Raw genomic sequence first — 24,389 nt, forward strand, 5'->3', positions numbered from 1 at the left:
ATCAGTCAGCAGCTGAACTAAAAGCAACTGTTGAGGAACTGGAAAAACGGTTTGACGCCATCGAGAATGAAGGTATGTGTTTGACTGAACTGTTATCATTGTACAGACCCAGCCCCACCTAGTGTTGCTTTTCAATGTTCTGACTGGTCCATGGCAGGGATGGCCAAATTGTCCGCCAGGTCGCCAGGAGCGAGTAACAAATCTGCCAGGCTAGTAGAAACCGAATTGCCCGGCTGGCCAATGCAAATTCTGGTTGAATGCTACATTTTTGGTTGTAATATCAAAACTAAAGCCACATAAACACTGCAGATCACCTGTGGTATGTACTGGGCCAGCAAAATTTCTGCCCGGCCAGTGACTTTCTTGAAGTTACTCGCCAAGCTGGCGAGTTAAAATGTTTAGATTTAGCCATCCCTGCTAGTGCTAGAGTTGTTTTTCAATGTTCTGACTCGTCCATGGTAGCAGTTTTTATTACACCTTCAAGAAAGATTCCAGGTGATTGGATTGTTTTCTTCTTTCTCAACACCTTTGATTTAGTTTGGCGTTTACTTGTTTTATAGTTAAGAATTGTGAACATTTCTATTTGTTTAGTTCTTTCATCTGTGAGGGTTTTCATACCTTTTTGCAGTTTAGAAATAACAGCTAGGTTGTTACAATTGTGTATTAACTACTAAGTTCAGCCTTTCACTAACAAATAAATGCACATAGAGAGCTAAGCTTTCATTGGTCAGTCACTTGCTATATTACCTGTTGATTTATGCAGTAGAGGAGGGATGTTTAGAAAGTTGTCAAAGGTCCTTTTTAAAGTCTGCATAATGTTGATACCATGTAGTGACTATATGTATTTTACCAGAATGTAAGCTTGTAATTGACCTATACCTGCTTATTAACTTAACTGACAAGCTGAACTGGCAAAATTAACTAATTTACTAAATTACTTGCACATGAGAAATGCACTGATGTTCACTAGCTTTTACCTATTCGTCTAACCTGTGTTTTGCTCTTACTTTATTCAGCAGGTTTGTGGTGGTGGTGGTTTCCCCTCTGCTATTCTTTCCCTGCACTCTCCCTTGTGTCTCTGAGTGCACCCTCCACTGCATTACCGCAGTTTGCTACACTCTGCTGATCTCACAAAACCCTTGTGTTTATATCGCACAATGCACTACCCTCTTGCTTTTACAGTGAAATCCCCCCCCCCCCCCCCCCCCTCCAATTTAAGACGTCCTCCCTTTTAAGACCCTGTTTTCTCAGACTTTCTGTAAATGTACCCCCATTTTAAGATTCACTTTTTTTTGAGTCACTTGAGAAAAAGTGACTCTATGTAATCGGTCAGTGTTAGTCTGTCCGGCCGGCCGTCCGTAGACACCACCTTAACGTTGGACTTTTCTCGGAAACTATCAAAGCGATCGGGCTCATATTTTGTTTAGTCGTGACCTCCAATGACCTCTACACTTTAACGATGGTTTCGTTGACCTTTGACCTTTTTCAAGGTCACAGGTCAGCGTCAAAGGAAAAATTAGACATTTTATATCTTTGACAAAGTTCATCGGATGTGATTGAAACTTTGTAGGATTATTCTTTACATCAAAGTATTTACATCTGTAGCCTTTTACGAACGTTATCAGAAAAACAAGGGAGATAACTAGCCTTTTCTGTTCGGCAACACACAACTTAACGTTGGGCTTTTCTCGGAAACTATAAAAGTGACCGGGCTCAAATTTTATGTGAACGTGACTCATTGTGTTGTGAATAGCAATTTCTTCCTGTCCATCTGATGCCTCATATAATATTCAGAACTGCGAAAGTGACTCGATCGAGCGTTTGCTCTTCTTGTTTAGACCTGATTTACTCAGATGGTTCCACTGTATTCTCTTCAACCCATTGCCTTTTACAGTAGTACAGTGGTACCTGTGATGAAAGGCTTTTAGGGCCAGCAAAAGGTGTCCCTTCATTGCAGGTGGCCGGTTTATTTTGGTCAAGATAATAGACAAAGATACACCAGATGTCCTTCCTTTGGAGATGTCCTCACATCTGAGGGGTCTCATGTCACAGGTACCACTGTAGTCTTGTCATCATAACTGTTTAGAAATGATGTCATTTCTATAATGCTAAATATATAGACCAATCATGTTGTTGGCGCGAAAGCAACGTCACGTGATGTACTGTGACGAGTCGCCATCTTTGCAGTGTGCCAGACTCATGTAAGCTATGTCAGAAGTGCCTAGAGAAATTAACAGCTGAACTCCCTACAGGTTTGTGTAGTGTCGTATAATTATGACTGAGTCAACACACATACAATAACTGCCTGCAAAAGGTGTTTAAAGATCCTTCTCGCATAAAAATAACCATTTGCAAGACAACAGGTGTGTCCAGGCTTCACACGGAATGAGAGCATCCCTCCACTTGGTCACATACCAAACATCTTCAGTCTGCCTGCTGGACGTGTAGAGTGGGACATTTGCTGATTTAATTTTGAAGATTGACATATAGGTGTAAGTTACAATTAATTGAAAAAACATTTCCCAATCTGCAGAGAAAGCAGCAAGGTGTAATTGACTCTTGGTATGTGTCCAAATGGAATGGTACTCTTATCACATGTGAAACCCTGTGCCAGACCTGGGAAGCCATACGATTTTGGCATATTTTGTACGCCAGATTGTCTATAATACGACCAGTACGGTCGGTGATAAAAAAAATACGACAAGAAAAATTCCTAGACTACTTTTCTTCACATGCGCATTCCTGTTTATTTACTAGGGCATTGTTTATTTTAATGATTAAATATAACTGGATAACTCCGCATTTGATCAATGATTACAGCTTTTATCATTAAACATTGAGAGAAGCATTTGTTTTAAATGTATTGGTAAGCTTATTTAACGGTGCAACGAACGCGTGCAAAGCATGTTGGAATCACCAATGTTCAAATGTTGTGTGGAGTACGTACACTCATTTGTCTGAAAATACGCCAAGTTTGGTTGAAAATACTCCAAGTGCAAAATACTCCAGGTACTCTTATCACACGTGAAAGCCTGTGCTATTGAACGCTTACATGAGAAGGAAGATACAATTGAACCCCCTTTTAAGACCACCCCCCCCCTTCCCCATTTAATACTAGCTCCTTTTTTAACCTGATTTTCTCTAAGATTGTCGGAGGTCTTAAAAAGGGGTTCCACTCAACATTTATTTATTTATTTATTAAGAAGATTTCTATAGCGCATAACTAAAAGCACTTCCTTTAACGTCACAAGTAGAAGTCATAAGTAGAAGTCGCTGGTAGTTTTATTTATTTTTTTGTTCCCATGCATACAGTCATCTCCTCCTTGAAAGACATGTGTTATTCTACTTTGGAACTAAGTTTTGCAGATAGATACATGTAATATAAATATAGCATCTCTAACAAAGTACTGAATTTCACAGTTTTTGTAGGAATGCAAAGCTTGCGCCTAGTTCGAGAAAAGCATTTTGTCAAATTTAAAATGATTGCTGAAGTCTTGAGATATGATTTATGTATATTAGAATCCACCTATCCTTATAAGGAGAAGAAAACTTGTAAAACATTACCTTGACTTCAGATAGGAAGCTTTTAACTTTTTTCTCTATGTTGTTTGTAACTCCCTAATAATGATAACTTTTATGATTATTACTAACAACTTTTATGGTTATTACTAACAACTTTTATGATTATTACTAACAACTTTTATGTTTATCATACATGTAATTTACGCACTAAACTTGCTTTGTAATATCAGTGTTAGGTATCAGTCCACATCTTATTCAATTCGCAACGTTTTTATGTGGTTCAACTTTCTTCTTTGATTGTCATATTATATTGTCTTGTTTTCTGAATACCAGAACATGTCATTTTATTGTTCTGAAGCTCAATGTCTAAACGGTCTACAGGACATAATGTTAGCATGAATGTTACAATAGTATTAAGATGGCATTTAGAATTATCGTAATCATTATTATTGCCTCCATCTCCTCTTCCTTCTCCTCTTCATTGTCATCGTCATCACATATCCAGGGATGTTGTTTAGTGCCGACAGAGGGTGAAACACCATAACTATAACTTCAAATTGCCAAAAATGTTGCTACCATTTTAGCAGAAATTTTTCAAGATGGGGGAAAGGTGATAGCAAGACTGTTGAAAACATACACAATATTGCTGAAATGCCAATGGTAATTTCTGCAGACACACACAAAAATAAAGAAAATAAATTAAAATAAATAAATACAGTCGTCAGTGTAATAATAAAACCATTTGTCAGTAAGTACTGGTGTCACATGACAGATGTGAAACAGTTGATTGGCTAATGGCAATGCTCTTAAAACTGTTAGCGCACGCTAAATTTTCCAGAGAGCGCGTATTCTTCCGCCCTTTGCCAAAGCGAGGCTGTTCCCCTTCTTTTGATTTGAGAAGATTTTTCTCATCCTCCGAGTTAGTGACATGTAGTTTATCTTCTCCATATTACAAAATGATGCTTGACTCTCAATTTCCTGCGGCTAAAAGCAGAAGTGTTTTTTTCTGACATTTCATGCGCCTGTGCCACAGTGAGTCTGGGCCTCCTTATCGTCTCCACATTTCCAAACAATGATGTTTGACCCTACAATTTCCCGCGGCTAAAAGCAAAAGGTGTTTTTTTCGGACAGATTTTGAGCTGGACAAAGCAGCATTTGGAAGTCAACTGATTCAATAGGCTGTCCTATTCGTATATGTAGCAGACGACACCATTAGTTCAGCACTGAAATGAATGGTTTTCGCATATTTCAAGACAACTATGATGTAAACAGAACACGCCAAGGCTTCAAAACATTCTTACCATGTATCATAGCACCAACCTCCCAGATGAATGCAGGTACATTGCGAGAAATAACATGCCAACTTTATTTTTTTGCGAATGAGGGAACCAACGTGTCACTTTGAGTCATTTGACATCAGGGGACGCCACTCAGTTGCTTGGGGGTCGTTCATTGTTTTGGGAGCATAGAACATTTCGGTACACGTTTTTTATACCAATAATTAATACTTCAGTGAAACTGTATGCTAACGGGTACATTTCGCACAACTGTAACTCATACGGTTAGTTGCTAATCTATTAAACGGTACAGAGGTTAATCAAATCGTAAAATGCATGGTCGGCGATGAAACCGTCAATACCCCCGTCATGTGCAAAGCCGACACACACACAAAATTAAGTAGATCTAACTCGACCTGTCCACAGTTTATTCAAACACTAGCAGAAAAATGTTCCTTTTCAAACGTTCTAATCTAGTGTCGTTACTGACAATATCGTTATTGAAACAATCACAGTGCGCTAAGAGATTTATAGAGCAAATCTTGAAAATAATTATTGAACTCAGCGCTTCGCTCTTCGTGCAATAATTAATTTTTTCAATTTGCTCTATAAATCTCTTAGCGCAGTGTGATGTCTCAATAACTTACACTAAAAATTCGTTAAAAATCCCTGCATATTCCACCACTATTACCTGGTTCATCACAATCATGATTGCCTTTACATTTCTTTCCATATCATCCACATAAGTCCCTATGCTTTAGGTAGACCTGTATCTCATCACCGCTGTGTAGTGTGTACAAAGAAATATATAAGTAGCATGTAGTGTGTACAGAGATATAAGTAGCATGTAGTGTGTGCGGAAATGTGTAGCGTGTAGTGTGCTGCAGGCAATGAGTGGAAGACGCGCTTTGAGACACAGGAGGAGATGAATCAACAACTGGAGCGACAGATCATCCTGCTGCAGAACAAGGTGGAGGAAGCACGACGCAACCTCAGGGAAGGTGGGTGTTGCAGTGTGTATTTGGCATTTCATTTTCATTTTTCATTTCATTTACTGTATTAACCGAATGCTTGGAAATTTGGGTCGCTTCCTCCCAGTGGAAAGAATAGCAGCAACAAGAGTCACGCTACCCAGGTGTGTGCGTGTTTAGGTGTAATCATGCAGCCACCTCCACTTTTATTTTTTATTTATTTATTTATTTACGAGGATTTATATTGCGCACGTATCTCACCACACAAGGCGACTCAAGGCGCATGTTACCTATTAATGCCGTGTGAGATGGAATTTTTTACACAATATATCACGCATTCACATCGGCCAGTAGATCGACTGCCTTTAGGCGCTGCATCCACCTTTCACGGCCTATTATTCCAGGTCACACGGGTATTTTGGTGGACATTTTTATCTACGCCTATACAATTTTGCCAGGAAAGACCCTTTTGTCAATCGTGGGATCTTTAACGTGCACACCCCAATGTATTGTACACGAAGGGACCTCGGTTTATCGTCTCATCCGAAAGATTAGCACTTGAACCCACCACCTAGGTTAGGAAAGGGGGGAGAAAATTGCTAACGCCCTGACCCAGGGTCGAACTCGCAACCTCTCGCTTCCGAGCGCAAGTGCATTACCACTCGGCCACCCAGACCACATATGGCAGTATATTTGTGACCAAGTTCTTTTACGTGGTGACACAGGGGTGGGACATGGTTACCATCTCTGAGTCTGCACATGAAGTTGACCCTTGTCCGTCCCTGCCTGGATTCGAATCTGTGACCCTTTGGATCACAAGTCTAGTGCTCTACCAACTGAGCTATACCCAGCCCCCTATATTTTTGTCCTTGAGGAATTTCTCTCAAGGAAATTCAGGCAGCTATCCCCGTACTGGATAGCGTGCAGGGACAGAATTGCACCACCCTGTTGTTGCTTTTCTCCTGCATGCATGTTTTTCTGTTATTCAAGCCCTGAGATTTTTGTTATGAGCTTGGGGTCTTTATCGTGCGCATGCGTGCACACGGTGGTGTACAGACCCTTGCAGTTTCATCCCATAAACGCAGAAGAAGAAGAGGAAGCTATTTCTTGTTTGTTGAGATAGCCTTTGTGTGCATGTGCGTACTTTATAAAAGTACCAATTAGTGTTTTCTTTATCTTTTTGTACATTGTCATGTAAATTTCAGTATCAACGGAAGGCGCGGTCTCAGGTAAAGGTGTGTGGTAGATATAGCTCTGAGTGGCTCAGAAGGATTTGGGTATACATTATATAAAAGAAACGGTTAATCTGTGAGAACTTTTCATGCGTACAGAATTTTTTGTGACTGACATTTCTTGCTGGTTTTGGAGATTCCATTTACAGTTCCGTGAGAATGTACGTGGGAAACTACTTATTCTTATAACTACTTGTTCTGATAACTACTTGTTCTTATAACTACTTGTTCGTATAACTACTTGTTCTTACATTGCCCTTACAAACGTTTCAACTCAGTGCGGAGGGTGTTGGTTGTGTGAGGTGTCCATTGTTGTCATTCCAGATATTTCTTCATTCTCTTTTCTCATCTTTTGCTAAACAAAATGTGTGTACCCTCAAAAGACGGTTTAGGATAATTTATCTAATAACTCTTGGAAGATTACATTTATCCAACCCTAAAACACCTCTCATTAAAATATAGGTATGTTACAAAATGCGTGCGCAGCTCAATTTTTGACGTCATTGAAAATGGCCCCCCATTTTCTTATCACTCACACTGTCTCTGTTTTGGGGTCCTCTTTTCTATTCTTGTCCAAATTTACATCACATGGGCACCCTGTCGAAGACGTAGAGCACATTCTTGACTTTAAGATTGAGAAAGATGGCGAGTCCAACACTGTCGAGCTCGCCGGCCAGAATATATGCAGAAGACACAAAAGAGGTACTTTTATAAACCAATTTATAGCCTTTGAACTCTTATGAGACCCCTCTGAACAGTTAGTTTCACCATTTTCCTGCTGTTTCCCAAAGTTTCAAGTCGATAAAGCGATGCGAAGTACCTTTAAACGGATGCGCCGCTTTGCGCCCGGATTGTCACCCATGTTGTATTCACATCCAACATGGCGGTCGGTAAAGTTCGTCTGCTCTCAGTTTCATACTAACTTACTAAAAAAAAAAATAAAAAATTTATTTTTTTATTTTTTATAGTTGTTTAGATAGAGCTCTGAACCTTTCTTTTGATACCAAATTGAACAATATTGATAAACAAATGTGTGAGTTACAGTTAATTTTAGCTGAAAAATGTCAAAAATGGTTTCAATTTTTCCTCTTTGCCTCTATTACGAATTTTATTACTTTAAAAATTCATAACTCGGGTTACACTTATCCAATCTCAAAGTTATATATACCATTGGAATGCTGATTTTCTGCTCTTTCAAGTGATATAGATCAAAATGTGAAATGAAAATTTTGAATTTTTTTGTAACATACCTATAAAATATCCCCCTTAACTACCAACACGGTGTTACTGTTGATCTCCTTCTTCTTCATTTGCTGAGTTACTGTGTTTCATTTTTTCTTCGTCTTTCATTTTTTCTGCTAAAAATATCAGTGTGTTCTTGGTCGTATAAGCAGAATTTAGTGTTTTCATTACGTGTACACCTTTTGGAAGAAACCTTTGAGGAAAAAGTTTGCAGTAATGCAGCACGAAGCTGAGGACTCGATCCTCAATTTCCATTAGAAATATTTGTTCATGCAAAGAAAGGAAAAGTGAGAGAGGAAAAGAGAGAGTGATCGAGAGAGAGCGAGAGATTGAGAGGGAGAGAAAGTGAGAGATTGAGAGAGAGAGAGGGAGAGAGATTCTGACAATGAGAATGGCAAATAATTTTGTTATCTTAGAGGGTAATAGGTTAAGCAGATTATATATATCTGCTTTTTTACACCAATATATATATATAGAGAGAGAGAGTTAAGAGTGTTTATGTCTGTGTCTTTTTATCTGTGTCAGGTGTGGAGTACAATTCAGCAGTGATTTTCCCCTGATTTATTATGCATTTCTTAAAGATTCCCATAGCTGACATGGGATTCCTGAGCATTCATAAGCTTTGCGCGTGTTGTCTTCTCAGTTATATTGTACCCTTGCATTGTTCATCACATCAGTTTCATTGATTCTGCAATAGGTGTGAGAAGACAATATTTTCCCTGACTGTTGATTGGCATTTTTTTTGTTTTCATTATCAAACATTCAAATATAAATATACAGTGATAAAATAGATATATAATGATACAGTATTTTAATACCATGATATTTTTATTCTAGCGACCAAGACTCCCAGGGATAACAGGAACTATGATGACATGTCTGATGTGAGTACAGTAATATATACACTGTGCCAATCGTAGTCAAGGCATTGTTATTTGTGTGCTTGTATAATTACCTGACATCCATTCTTACTCTCACTGTTACCATAAATATGTGTGACAGGGAGACGACTGCGTCACCCTTCACAACAGACTATGCAGAGTTGTCTGGCAGCAAAGAGCTCGAGCTATTTTTAGTAGCTCGAAATTTCTTCTACGTCGCCGGCTAGACACCTATCAATTGTAGAGTTCTGTTTGTAATGGAGCCTGGCTGCTGCTGTCTCTGGGTATAAAGACAAATGTCGCCAATGTTTTTACAGAGTGACGTTAAATAAATGATTTTATCATAATCGTTTTATGCTCTTGGGAGTTAACCTTTGCGTACCTATAGCAGTTTTTGTAGGGCTAAGAAATTAGATCAAAAACCTTAAAAGGTAAGTCTTGTGCTGCGGGCACTCGGTTACATATGTTGATGATGTACATCATAGGACATACTATTTACCTGTTGCAGGCCAACCCCCAGATGATCAAGGCGTTTGACAGGGAGAAGAATCTACTGGCAAACCAACTGCGAGACCTGGAGTGGAGACTGGACCAAGAATCAAAGGTAAATGTTTGTGTTCTTCTTCTCCCGGTTGGTAGCCAGAGTCCACATGTAAGGACCATAATATTGCCACTTTAGGGATGAAGAGAGGTCAAGAACCAGCAACGACAAAAAACAACAACAAAACAAATAAAACAAGTCGCGTAAGGCGAAAATACAATATTTAGTCAAGTAGCTGCCATTTTTCAGCAAGACCGTATACTCGTAGCATCGTCAGTCCACCGCTCATGGCAAAGGCAGTGAAATTGACAAGAAGAGCGGGGTAGCAGTTGCGCTAAGAAGGATAGCACGCTTTTCTGTACCTCTCTTTGTTTTAACTTTCTGAGCGTGTTTTTAATCCAAACATATCATATCTATATGTTTTTGGAATCAGGAACCGACAAGGAATAAGATGAAAGTGTTTTTAAATTGATTTGGACAATTTAATTTTGATAATAATTTTTATATATTTAATTTTCAGAGCTTGTTTTTAATCCGAATATAACATATTTATATGTTTTTGGAATCAGCAAATGATGGAGAATAAGATAAACGTAAATTTGGATCGTTTTATAAATTTTTATTTTTTTTTACAATTTTCAGATTTTTAATGACCAAAGTCATTAATTAATTTTTAAGCCACCAAGCTGAAATGCAATACCGAACCCCGGGCTTCGTCGAAGATTACTTGACCAAAATTTCAACCAATTTGGTTGAAAAATGAGGGCGTGACAGTGCCGCCTCAACTTTCACGAAAAGCCGGATATGACGTCATCAAAGACATTTATCAAAAAAATGAAAAAAACGTATGGGGATTTCATACCCAGGAACTCTCATGTCAAATTTCATAAAGATCGGTCCAGTAGTTTAGTCTGAATCGCTCTACACACACACACACACAGACAGACAGACAGACGCACATACACCACGACCCTCGTTTCGATTCCCCCTCGATGTTAAAATATTTAGTCAAAACTTGACTAAATATAAAAAGGACGGGGCTGCTTATTCTTAGGCATCAATCGAGACCAATCCGGCTGCTGTGTTGGGTTGTTTGCTAGCGTCTTCTTATGAGAAATCGAGAATCCATGGTAACTGTGTGTGTGTTTGGTTGTTTGCTAGCGCGCCTTCTTGTGAGAAATCGAAAACCATAGGTACCGTACTTTCCGGGTTACATGCGCACCCCCCTCTTTTTAAACAAAATTGTAATCCAGTCACCCATTGGGCGCAGGGGGCCGATAGGGCGCACCAAAATTAAAAAAAGTATACCGGTAACAAACGGTCGAAGAATGAAAATAAGCCGCACATCAAAGGAAGAATACAGAGTGGAAATATGTGTGCTCTGTGTGTGCTCTGTGTGTGTGGCGAGATCAAAGGCAGGTCCATTGTGATAGCTGGGTTGCCTTGTTTAGACACTGACCTTCTTCCCAGGGGTCAATGACCCAGTTTTTGCTATGAGAGGTGGTTCCCCTGTCATAGATCTGAGAGAGGAAACACTTCCTGCACCGGGGTCAGTGACCGAGTTTAACCTATGGGGCGGTCTCTTTGATGTCTTGAGAGGAAACTTGGCCAGGGTAGTACCTAGTAGCTGAAACATGCATTATCACAAGTTGTTTGACTGGTACTCAGGCGGTCTCTTTGATTTTTTTCGTATTTCATACACGGATTAGGCGCTTCCTTATACAAGACGCAGGGGTCAAACTCGAGGAAAAAAGTCGCGCCTTATGACCCGGAAAGTACGGTATTAAAACTGTGTGTGTGTGTGTGTGTGTGTGTGTGTGTGTGTCTATATGTGTGTGTGTGTGAGAAGACTTCAATGTAAACTAAGAAAGGAAACAAATTTGAATCGGCCCCAAATCGGTTGAAGTGACATGAAAAAGCAAGCAACCAACCAATCTCTTTTCAGGCGTACCACAAGGCGAACGATGAGCGCAAACAGTATGTGCTGGAGATCAACGCTGCCAAGGGAACGATCAACGAGTATAAGAACAGACAGAAGATGTTGGACGTGTCCCCGTCCAGTCATCAAGGGAGCAGTCCCCGCACACACAGAGACCCTGCAGGGTGAGTCATACAATATCAACAGTTTTAATCTGTTTTACAGTTGAACCTCCCGGACCAATTTAAGATCTCGAAATTTCTGAGAAACTTTTGTCTTAAAATGGGGGTAAATTTACACAGGTTATGAACAGAAATATCTCAACAAGCATGGTCTTAAAAAGGGAGGTAAGTCTTAAATTGGGGGTCTTAAAATTGAGGTTCCACTGTAGTCGTTTTGGTGTGTACTCTGTGGAGGGAAAACAGTAGAACCTGCCCTGGCAACCAAGTCTTGAGCGCTTTTAGAATCGCTTCCTGGGAAAGCTTAGCAGCTACAAGATTCACGCTAACCCAGGTGTTTAGTTGTAATCGGTGTGAGCTGCATGCCTGACAGAACCCCCTTTTGTTTCCAATGCATGTGAACCCTACAGCGGAAACTCTCTTTTGAGACTCCCTCCCTTATATTTATAAGACCCTGTTTTCTCAGACTTTTTGTTGTTAACCCCTGTAAATTGACCCCCAGTCCTTCCTTTCCGGACCTGGTTTTCTTGGATTTGTGGAGGTCTCGGTCTGACCGGTTACCATTGTATTAAGGCATTATTCACTGAAAGTCCAGCATTATGAAAGGAAAGATTAATGTCATTACATAAACCCTTGCTGTTTACATTTAGTCAAGTTTTGACTAAATGTTTTAACGTAGAGGGGGGAATCGAGACGAGGGTGTGGTGTATGTGTGTGTGTGTGTGTGTGTAGAGCGATTTAGAGAAAACTACTTGACCGATCTTCATGAAATTTTACATGGGAGTTCCTGGGTATGATATCCCCAGACGTTTTTTTCATTTTTTTTATAAATGTCTTTGATGACGTCATATCTGGCTTTTCGTGAAAGTTGAGGCGGCACTGTCACGCTCTCATTTTTCAACCAAATTGGTTGAAATTTTTGGTCAAGTAATCTTCGACGACGCCCAGACTTTGGTATTGCATTTCAGCTTGGAGGCTTAAAAATTAATTAATGAGTTTGCTCATTAATTAAAGTTGTCATTAAAATTGATTTTTCGCAAACATTTAAAATTGATTGCATCGTATTCTTCATGACATTCTGAATCTAAAAATATATACATATGTCATGTTTACTCTTAAAATGTGATTACAATTAACGAAAATAGATTAATTAGTCTTACGATTAAAATTTAAGAAATCGATCCAAAAATGATTTCATCTTATTCTTTATCGTTTCCTGATTCCAAAAACATATAGATATGATAGGTTGTATTCAAAACAAGCTCAGAAAGTTAACACGAATACAGAAAAGCACGCTTTCCTGCTTAGCACAATACGCTACCACGCTATTTTGGCGTGTGCATATCACTGCGTTTTGCACGTGGGAGGTGAGCGGTTTCCTTCTCGCGGGGATTGACGAAGCTGTACTGTCTTGGTGAAAAAAATAGTGCGTTCAGTTTCATTCCGTGAGTTCGACAGCTTGACTGAATGTAGTAATTTCGCCTTACGCGACTTGTTTTTTCTTTCCAGAAACATTCCCAATGACCATCGCATTATTGACCCAAAGAAAGGCCCCATCAGGAAGACGGCGGGCGTGAAAAATCTACCATCTCTCGAGGCCTAACTCATTCGCTGCGCGTCGGAACTGGAATTCTGACACCTGTGTTTAGCGTTGGCTGCGTGCCGGCACTTGAGTTCCGACGGATATTACGAATTTTTAACGGTGTAAACGGTCCTGCTGACCAAGGGAAACAACCCCTGCAATGAACTTCTATCTGTCTACAGTGGTACCATTCACTGTAAACAGTTCCTTCCCTTAAATTGTTGGGATTAATAAAAATTTTGTTGACGGTGTGCGACCCACGTGTTTTGACTTTTCCAAGATGGCGGATCGTTCTGCTGAGACGTAGTAACTTGAAAAGAGTGCTAGAACGTGTTATTCAGTGCGGTTCTGATCTTGACCTCAGTGATGATGATAGTGGAGATGATATTTTAGATTCTGGTGACGATTTTGTGCCAATGGACGATCATTTGGGTGATGATTCGGGCAATGCAAGTGTCGATCATGACATTGTGTATGATGAACCCATGACGTAGAAAGTTTTTTTGTTTTGCTTCAAATTGGATATTTTGCGTGGATATGAAGACAACAAAAGGTATGTACTTTCAAATGTTTCATATATTTTCTAAAAGAGTAAGTTTCAAACTTTGCAAAAACATAAGGTATGTAAGGTTATCTTGTGTTGTTGATTTTTAATATTTTTTTCAAAATGGCTCTAAATCGCGCGTTGGCAGGGAACACAGGGGAAATTTAGCTGCGCAGCGAATGAGCTAAACGGGGCAGGAAACCTTTCCCAGTATTCTTTAAACTACATAACAGATGCCTGACGTATAGAGACAGACAAACAGACACATTCACAGATATGTGCAAACACACATTTTCACCCACACTTATAGACACAAACAGACACAAACATTGACACCCACACTTATAGACACAAACATTGACACCCACACTTATAGACACAAACATTGACACCCACACTTATAGACACAAACAGACACAAACATTGACACCCACACTTATAGACACAAACAGACACAAATATTGACACCCACACTTATAGACACAAACATTGACACCCACACTTATAGACACAAACATTGACACCCACACTTATAGACACAATCAGACACAAACATTGACACCCACACTTATAGACACAAACATTGACACCCACACTTATAGACACAAACATTGACACCCACACTTATAGACACAAACATTGACACCCACACTTATAGACACAAACAGACACAAACATTGACACCCACACTTATAGACACAAACATTGACACCCACACTTATAGACACAAACAGACACAAACATTGACACCCACACTTATAGACACAAACATTGACACCCACACTTATAGACACAAACAGACACAAACATTGACACCCACACTTATAGACACAAACATTGACACCCACACTTATAGACACAAACATTGACACCCACACTTATAGACACAAACAGACACAAATATTGACACCCACACTTATAGACACAAACATTGACACCCACACTTATAGACACAAACATTGACACCCACACTTATAGACACAAACAGACACAAACATTGACACCCACACTTATAGACACAAACATTGACACCCACACTTATAGACACAAACATTGACACCCACACTTATAGACACAAACAGACACAAACATTGACACCCACACTTATAGACACAAACAGACACAAACATTGACACCCACACTTATAGACACAAACAGACACAAACATTGACACCCACACTTATAGACACAAACATTGACACCCACACTTATAGACACAAACATTGACACCCACACTTATAGACACAAACAGACACAAACATTGACACCCACACTTATAGACACAAATAGACACAAACATTGACACCCACACTTATAGACACAAACAGACACAAACATTGACACGCACCCATGCACACACAGGTTCACAGAAACCAGACACAAATCTCATATTTATGAGCACATGCACACACACACAGAACAGTAATTTTCATATTTTATTAACTTTTTTTCAAGGCTGAAAAAATACTAACACTCAACTAGGCAAAACACATTCGCACAAAAGTTGCAACTCACGTCAACTTACATCCGAAAACAACTCCTCAGCCAAGAAAAACAAATTAACGAGGAAAGGTAATCCACTAATCCGGGTAATCTGATTACAGTGTTGTAAATACTCTGGCTCCCAGCCATAATACAGGTATACGCAAACTCATTACTCCTACTCATTCATTCATGTAAATAATGATCAGGTGTGCCATGACTGTACATGTACTGACAAGCCTTAAAATAAAGTGTATTTCATTGATCTAATTTTCAAGTATTTTGCAGCATATTGTGAAGTGGACTAAAAATAAAAATATAATGTATCGATTGGAGTTCCCTTCTTTGAGTCATGTGACGTCAGAGGCCGACAAAACTTTATAATTTGGCTTTTCAGGTTGACCGAAACTTCAAAGGAACTAAAAAAAAAAAAACGTCATGTGTTTGATTGCATGTGTGTGTGCTGTTCAATGTCAAAACAACAACAAAGTCAGTACATGACGTGTGTTTTGTAGTTCCTTTGAAGTTTCGGTCAACCTGAAACGCCCAAATATGAAACTTATGTGTTTGATTGCATACATGTGGATTGCATGCATGTGTGTGTGTGCTCGTTCAATCGTCAAAACAACAACAAAGTCATAAGTACCTGAAAGGAATTCGATCGATACATAAATGTTATTTGCGTGTTTGACCAAAATATGACATTTTACACAGATCTCGACAGTCATTGTTCACCTCGACCGCTAGCGCGGTCTCGGAGAACAATGACTGTCTCGATCTGTGTAAAATGTCATATTTTGGTCAAACACGCAAATAACGTATAAGGTGTGAAACATGCTTGTTAAACGAATCACTTTATTAGCTATTGACTTCTCTAATTCCTCATATTACACAGTAAAATGATAAGGAGAATACATATGAAAAATAAATAGGTGCACAATTTAGTAACGACTGACTGATCCATTATAAGTGAAACATAATGTAAATGAGCATTAGTGTTAAACAAACAAAATGAAAAAGAATTTGGTTAGATACATGAACTTTTATACTGCTGTTTATATGCATTTTTAACACCATGTCATGCTTAAGTACATGTATTTTGAACAGGATAATCGATATTGATATGCTTTTTCCCTTTTCATTACTTGAATTATTAAGTCATGAGGGTTTTTTCCTTCGCTTTTTTTTTCTTTTTACTGAAATTGGTGTAATCCATGCTAAAATTGTGATTGTTCTTTACAACTGAAAAGATTTTTTTGTTCAAGTAGATTTGTCTGCTGAATTTCAAGAAGCTGATTTTGTATTAAAAAGGGTTTTCAGACAGTATTTTTATTGCATTACTTATATCAAGATTGGAATGTATGATTAATTTTATTTTGTTTCCTGTTTGGAGCATTTAATTTTATGAAAGGTTGGTGTTTGGATGATCTTTGCTGTGCTGATTTTGAGCGTGTTAAGAAACTAATAATGAAAGTGTTACGTCTGTGTTGGGCAAGAATGTGCGAACAGCACAGTTATGACTGTTGACAGGACTATAAATTAAGTCCTCATTTGTTGCTGTTGTCCTTTAAAGATATACGATACTGTCTCATATATGCACAGCCTGGCCGTAATGATTAATTTTCTACTGCTCATATGTTGAAGTCACAGAGACAACCTTCGTTCTTAAAATTATTTGTCACTTCCTCGGGAGACATGCAGAAATGACCGTTTTTATGTGATGTCATTATTCACGCTATGACGTCTTTTTGAACGTTTGGCTAAATTTTCAGATTTCACTTTGTAAAAATGAGAATTTAGTCTTCTTTTTTTTTTAATCAATATCATATCTCTTTAACTGAACTTGTGAATAAGAGCTAATTTGCTGCTTGCAGATAAGAATGTACTTGTTTGGTTATTACTCTGGACTGTTTTTGAATTGTATACACAGAAATGTTGATATTTGTTATTGTTGACTGTGATACTGTAAATGACTGTGTTATTGTTTTCTTTTGGGGTATTGTTACAATTCAAGTGTTGTTGCATGAAAAGAGCATTTTAGTTTGTTATGGGGTCAAGGCTGCTTCTGGTGTACACTGTGTTGTGAAAGTTATCATTAGAATAATATATTTTGAAATGTACAGCTGTAACTATAATGAGCAGTTTTATTTTAAGTTTCAATTTTCTGGCCTGTTTTGTTTTGTTTTTTGTTTTTAGTGAATGTACTCAATTCACAAGGCTTAGGGTTAGGGTTAGGGTTTAGGGCAAACTCTTCACCATTACCTTTTAACACCATTTTCTTCAGCTCACACAATCATATAAACACTCAGCTATTTATACTTTGATTTAAAAATGATTGTCACATTTTCTGTAAGGTGAAGAATGTGTTTTTTAGGGGAAGATGTTGTGTGTGTGTTTTTTATAGCTCTGGAAAACCTCAGACTTTAAACAGACTTTATTTTAAAAGAGATGGGGGCATTGTGATTTTTAAGGATACATTGTTTTCCTTTGAAACTTGAAAGCAATATTGTTCATCACTGCACTACAGATCTGTCCCGTCTTTTGCGTTTCTTTCTTTGTTTGGTGTTTAACGTCGTTTTCAACCACGAAGGTTATATCGCGACGGGGAAAGGGGGGAGATGGGATAGAGCAAACAAAGCTTAATATGAATGATTTCTACGCACATGTTTTTCTGCTGCTATTGTGTCTGCACATTCCTATTTAGGGCGGTGCTATTGTGTCTGCACATTCCTATTTAGGGCGGTGGGGGGTAGGAGGAAGGGGGGATCAGAAATCCTTCATTGTTACGTCCTACATAATATAGCAGTCCTTGTGGAGAAAAATCCAACTGTGTGATATGGTCCAATTATGGTTAAAGTATCTACCTCCACAACTGAAAGAAAAGGAATTTGGAAAGAAAAGGACAACTGGCCAGTACTAGGTAATTCTGTAGGTAATTCCAAACATTAACTCTGATCAAATTCTATTAAATAGTTATCTATGTTCACTCACATACAACAAAATCTGTCATCAGATCAGATGCTAATTGATATTGGAATAAGACAATCAAGTGAGAAAAATCAAACCTAGTAGAACCTGTATGCATTTGTACCATATTTTTAATTTGAATAATAAATATTGGGACAAAAATGGAGGAAGTTGTCTCCTTGTCGGTGTGTTTGCAACCTCGTGACGAATGTTCTGGTTTTTTCACTACACAAAGCGAGGAAAAGAGGGAAACTTTATATTCACTGTGTAGAATTTTGTTCAGCCTCTAACGATCTACTGTTAGCATGTTTTCTTTTTCCTCCTAATTAATGGAATAAAAAGCAGCTTGTTAACAAACATAATTATGAACACACAAACTCTTGCTCTTTTACTTCCACAAACACTCATACACACACACAATGAAACTTATGTTTTGTTTTTTGCTTTTTATCAGAAAATGATGAGGAATAGACAAATGTTCATTTTATGTCTTATTCCAAAAATAAAGAAAGTAGCTATTTCAAATTAACTTCAAATTTCAAATCTGAGAAATGCTCGTAATTATAACACACACACAGACACACACACACACACACACACACACACACACACACACACACACAGACATATCCTCTGTTGATTGTTAAAGATTTGGTTTGCATTGCAATAAGGTAGACAGTAAACAAGATAGCCGAAGCGTGATTAACCATTCAGTCAAGCACAGAAGCCAGACACACCAGCGGCGAAGCGATGACAGTCGTGCTTATATTTTTGGATACAGGAGATAATAAGGAATACAATATCATTTTTGTGATTCAAATTCCGATTTTAAAAAAAAGTGAAAAACACAAACAAATGCCCTAAACAAATGTGTACATCAATTTTCATACAAATCCATTCAGTGTTTTTTTGGATACACACACACACACACAAACACACACACACACACACACATATGCACATACACACACACATATACCTAGGGAGACAAACCCTGTTCTCCGCTCTTGTTCAGACATTCAGTCATTACTTAACTGAATGTAAAAAACACATCATGTCCTGCAGCTACAAAAAGATTCAACAAAATAAAAAAGAAGAAGGTAAGACCAACATAGCCGAAGGGTAAAAAAAAAAGGGAAAATCATTAACGCTTTTCATTACATAAGGGGAAAGAATCCAGCAACAACAAAATCAAAAAAATCCTTAGCTTAGGAACATAAAGCAAATAATACTATCTGCATAAACTTTCTGTTTACCCGTAATCTGCCTTTTAAAGGCCGAGGGTCGGGTATAAAAGCAGAGCGGCGCGTGGCACTTCAGTGTCACCAAATTTGAATTCAAAATCAAACGGCTGTCAGTCGTGGTGGACTGGGCGGAGCTAAAGTCACAAGAAAGATAATGTCCACGCACCGCTCATTCCTTTTCGGCAACACACACCCGCAACACAACGTTTACCAGATGTTGCCTGACCCCAAAGTTCCGGTCACTCCGCGCTATTGCAGCCGCCATGGATGCTACATGGCTAATCTGCCTGAGCACTTTCAATGATCGTTCTGCAATTAATAAATCATTTCAAAGATAGTCTGCACTTTTCGAATGTTAATTTGGTTTATATTACTCCTTTTTTTTAAAGTGAAACATATCCATCCGAAAAAAACGTTTTCTTCTTGGGCTGAAAAAGTAAGCTGAAGCAGAGAATGTATGTCTCGTACTGAAGTTATTTAGTGGATGAATTGAATATGATCGCGAGTTAGGTACCAATGTCTTAAATTTATGGCAGAATTTTTCAAAGAAAATAATATTGTACGCGTTGCTTGATGTTTCCGGTAGAACACCGCGTATCAGTCACGCACGTTGGAACCAGGCACTCATGACTTATGAAAGACATTTTCTTCACTTTTTCACACACTAAAACACCACTCTTCAAGTGACTCTGCGGCAAATGTCGTAATCCCTGTCTGTTACAGATCATATTCATCAACATCCAGCAATAGTGATGCCGATGCTATATAATTCAAACTTTATTAGTCACAAAGCTATTCTCATCCGTCCACGACGCGAGACCATGCCTTGACTGACTAAATGCAAGTTTTCCCACCAAATTTCTCCTCTTCCCGCAAATTTTGGTGACCTAGTTAGTCTCAGACAAAACCAAACATGTGGGCTGGGGGAGCGAAATGCACAGTGCCGTTATGTATCTGGACTTACTGGTCAACCTGAAGCCAACGGTCACATTCGTAATTAACAAGCGCAAACTATATCTTTTGTTCAAAATAAGGGTGTCTAACAAGTCAGTTTCAACTTGTTAGATTCACAGACTTTACATTTGGCTTATTATGGCAAAGACAATGGTCAATATATTTTCTTTAGTCGGTTTGTGTAACCACTGGGTTCTACTGTTCTAAACGCCAGCTAGACTGAGCTAGACTGACCTACCCGTCTTGAAAACGGTACCGACCTTGATACCTTGTGAACTGTAAAACCAAGACACAGAGCTACATAGTGGCGCCAATGTTTTTGATAAAACATTAGAAAGTAGTGACATATTTAACTCTGTAGATGGTCCCTCAAGTTCTTGGCATCCGATTGTTGGTGCGAGTTTCTACTCTGGTTCTGCACCAAGAGAGAGGGTATTTCTACTCTTCAGTCTACAACACGAAGTCAAGTTGACCGGTTGTGTCAGTGTATGGCACTGCAACTTTGACCATGTGCTCAGTTGTATTATACAGTGTACAAATGCGCGCGCATGCGACGGTGTGTGCGTGTGTATGTATGTGTGTGTGTGTGTGTGCGTGTAATCTGCACTCAGCGGATTTATTGCTAGTGTCAATAAATCATTGCCACTAATAATGCTTCCAAATAACCGTCAGAAAAAAAGGTGAATATCACACACAAAAGCAACACACACACACACACACACACATAACGGGAATTTACAGAGGTTCACAAGAAAGGCACACACCAAGGAGAGGTATGCAGTCTGCTGTTGGCTTGTTTAACCCCTTCACTGCCTAGCACGTACTAGGTACGTGGTCATGTTTGGTTTCTCATACGCCCATACACGTACTAGGTACGTGTACGTGGCATTTACATCAGCACTTTTCAGGACATTTGTGAAAACTAAATGGGAGGTAACCACTGTCCAACTTCTTGTAGGGGTTTAAACACAGTTCTTTCCCATTGACCATTCAGATAAGTTAGTACCACATGGTAAAAACTCTTTTTGGAAGTTTTTTTCCGATCTATAAGATTCAAAATGGCGGCCGAAAGTCGGACATCAACTCGTAGACCTGTTTTCAAATGATACAGTGTTCTGGAAGCTCTACAAGAAGTGATTTATGGATTACCACACAGAAGAATACTGTTATGGGCTGTAATGTGAGTACCTGATGTTTGACACCAGTTTTAACTGTGTTTTCTGCGGTTTTACGTGCTGCAGAGTGTGTGTGGAAGTTTGGAAACTGTAATTTTTGACAAAAATGGTCATTATATCGATTTTTACTATAACAATCACAAACAAAGTCCAATGATCATGTTATCACATAATAGCCAAGGGTGTAAGCAAACCACATGCCAAAGATCTAAGAGATATCTCAATAAATGATTGAGCAGTGAACAGATTAGTGAACCTACCGAAGAAAGCGAAATTTGCCCTGGCGCACAGCAATACCAAAATGCTGTTATACTGTGGCAGTGAAGGGGTTAATCAAGCGGAATGCCTTGGCCACTGCATCCACCAGATTAGGTAACTTGAGACCTGTCGGTCACTGAAAATAGACTCCGCCTTGACCCATGGGTATTTCGGCCTGTTGGACCTCGGCCTTTAAAATCTAAATATTATTCCAAATAACAAAACAGAACACGCTTTTAATATCACTCGTACAGTGCTTAATTTTAAGCCTTGAAAATAATTTCAAATTTACTGCAGCTTTTACAGCTGTTCTTCAGCTGAACCCCGTGATCTTAAACAAGAAAATAAGCTGCCCTTTTCAAACGCAGTCACTGTTAAAATAAACACACATACACAAAATGACACTGAAAGCTGGTATTACTATTAGCTAACCACTAGAACTGGACTTTGCAGCTTCAGCGTTCCTCATCATTCGTTCCTGCGGAGTCAGGGTGAACCCTAACATGGCCATGACACTCTTGCCGCCAGGTTTGGAATACACAGCAGGTGATGTTTTGCCGGGACTTGTCACTGACTGAAGGGCACCAGTACAGGCCGGTGAGGATTGTGAAGCAGAGGAAACAGCACTGTTCTGAGCTCCCAAGGATGAGTTTAATGACGGTGTCAAATCCAAAACAGTTCTAATAGAGTTTTGACCCCTTGGAGTTGACACTACATCACTGACCACTGTGTTCTTGACCGTCTGCAAGTGTGCTGCTGTTGCGTTTTTCACAGAGTGCAGAGGCATATGGTGGTTGTTTGCACCTGCTGAAGATTTGGAGGTCCAGAAAGAAGGGTTTGATACAGTCTCTTGTGAAGGTAGATTCTTCAAGGCGGCTGCATTGTGAGACAGGACTGCATTACTGTTAGCATGCACATTTCCACACACAGGACTTGCACTTAGGGTCTTCTCCACTCCTCCATTCAAAGTTAACCCTGAGGTGGCCGCCTCACTACCTTCTCTTGCCTTGATATCTAAATCAACAAGAAGGCAGCTATCCGACTCCACTGTCGACTCCGAAGATGAGAGCAGTTTCCGCACAGGGTTGGATCGAGATCCCTCCAACATCAGAGCATGGTTCTCCACCTGCGGTAGAATGGCTTCCAATGCTTGCCTCCTGGCAGTGGTGCGATCAGGTTTAGGACTGCTCCCAGCGTAGAGAGGGGGTGGGACAGTTTTGGCAAAGCTGTCAATCTTAAAGCCGTTGATTGAAGAAACAGGGTCTGGTGTAGGCACAAGAAGCGACGAGCCACTGGCAGTGGAGGATTCATTGGGCCGATATTTCTCCCTCAGTGTTTTCTGGTAGGGAATAGCGTCAAACTCGTTGCCATCAAGCTTTGTCGCTTCGTGACAGATCCCTGTACTCTTGCTGCCCATGTCTTCGGGATCCACTTCTTTGTGAGCGCGCATATCTCTCTGCTTTCTCCTCGAGATGTTGAGCCTTACCTCCCCTCCTGCGGGGCGGAAACTATACCTGAGAGCGTCGGCAGCTGCTCCATTCTTCTCTTTCTCCTGCTGCTCTTTCGTGATCTGATGCAGCAAAGCCATGGTGCGCTCTCGCTTTTCTAGTTCAGGGTCTGTTTTTTCTTCTGCAGAATCGTTTCCAGAACTCCTGGTGATTGCAGCACATGCTTGGAGACCTCCGTCGTCAGTGTTAGCGTCTTCCGACTCAGACAGACCGGGAATATCACCGTTCACTAGCCGTCTTCTATTCTCTAGCATCTGTTTCATGCGAGCTTTACTTTTTTCACCTGGGGACACTGTATCATCTCCTGAACTCGGCACAGAGTCTGCCTTGTTTCCTGTGTTATTGTGAAACTGGTGAGAACCCGGAGACCCACTTGCACTAGCGCCTGTGAACAGTGTGCGAGGATTCGAACCTCCCTCGTCTGGGCCGCTGGAGTAGTCTGCTGAAGACTTTGTCCCGGAGCTGTGGGCATGTTTGAGGGCGAGAGTTCTGGGAGATCCGTCTTCTCGTATTTCTGTGTCCGAGCTGCATCTCTGTTGCCTGCGTCTGGACTGGGACCCTGGGGCGCCGCCGTCTGTCTTTACTTTTGATGGTCCACCTGAAAGAATGTGGTGTTCATTTTGAGATAGGGTTCAGATACCAATATTATATGTAATTTGTATTTTTCACCAAAATATAATATTACACCATCATTGTTCTAGGAGCCTGCACTAGCGGTTGAGGCTAACAATGACTGCTGATATCTGTATCAGTCTTCTGTCTTCAGGCATTTATGCAATCTCGAAATTTGGAAGTGTAAATTCTCTGGGCAAAGCAGTTGTGTCCCTTGTTTCAGTCAAAAAAGCTCCATCAGCAGTACGACATGACAGACCTTACACAGTGGAGCCCCTTTATAAGACCCCCCTTTAAAGA

General features: G+C 39.7%; 2 protein-coding genes and 1 long non-coding RNA gene across 5 annotated transcripts in view; 2 read left to right on the top strand and 1 right to left on the bottom strand.

Moving 5' to 3' along the window:
* The window catches only part of LOC138968336 (uncharacterized), a 24,335-nt gene extending 9,873 nt beyond the window's left edge, over window positions 1-14,462 (top strand). The window contains exons 3-9 of one of the 3 annotated variants that reach the window (XM_070340895.1): window positions 1-72; window positions 5,687-5,800; window positions 9,082-9,128; window positions 9,634-9,729; window positions 11,612-11,769; window positions 13,273-13,362; window positions 14,074-14,456. The exon at window positions 1-72 is cut by the window's left edge and continues 11 nt beyond it. In XM_070340895.1, the coding sequence (XP_070196996.1) occupies window positions 1-72; window positions 5,687-5,800; window positions 9,082-9,128; window positions 9,634-9,729; window positions 11,612-11,769; window positions 13,273-13,362; window positions 14,074-14,077 (581 nt within the window). In that variant the 3' untranslated portion in view covers window positions 14,078-14,456. Of the gene's footprint in view, window positions 73-5,686; window positions 5,801-9,081; window positions 9,129-9,633; window positions 9,730-11,611; window positions 11,770-13,272; window positions 13,367-14,073 lie in introns of those variants that run through there. The other 2 variants (XM_070340893.1, XM_070340894.1) reach the window with 2 other exon arrangements.
* A 241-nt stretch (window positions 14,463-14,703) lies between these two features.
* LOC138968339 (uncharacterized) lies at window positions 14,704-18,502 on the top strand. The gene is made up of 2 exons (XR_011456141.1): window positions 14,704-15,694; window positions 16,197-18,502. It is a non-coding gene; the product is annotated as an uncharacterized lncRNA (long non-coding RNA).
* Window positions 18,503-18,648: 146 nt separating this feature from the next.
* The window catches only part of LOC138968337 (streptococcal hemagglutinin-like), a 29,243-nt gene continuing 23,502 nt past the window's right edge, over window positions 18,649-24,389 (bottom strand). Inside the window, exon 11 of the mRNA XM_070340896.1 lies at window positions 18,649-24,075. Within this exon, the coding sequence (XP_070196997.1) occupies window positions 22,397-24,075 (1,679 nt within the window). The 3' untranslated portion in view covers window positions 18,649-22,396. The remainder of the gene's footprint in view (window positions 24,076-24,389) is intronic.

This window comes from Littorina saxatilis, linkage group LG6, assembly GCF_037325665.1.
Source record: "Littorina saxatilis isolate snail1 linkage group LG6, US_GU_Lsax_2.0, whole genome shotgun sequence".
Lineage (NCBI taxonomy): Eukaryota > Metazoa > Mollusca > Gastropoda > Littorinimorpha > Littorinidae > Littorina > Littorina saxatilis.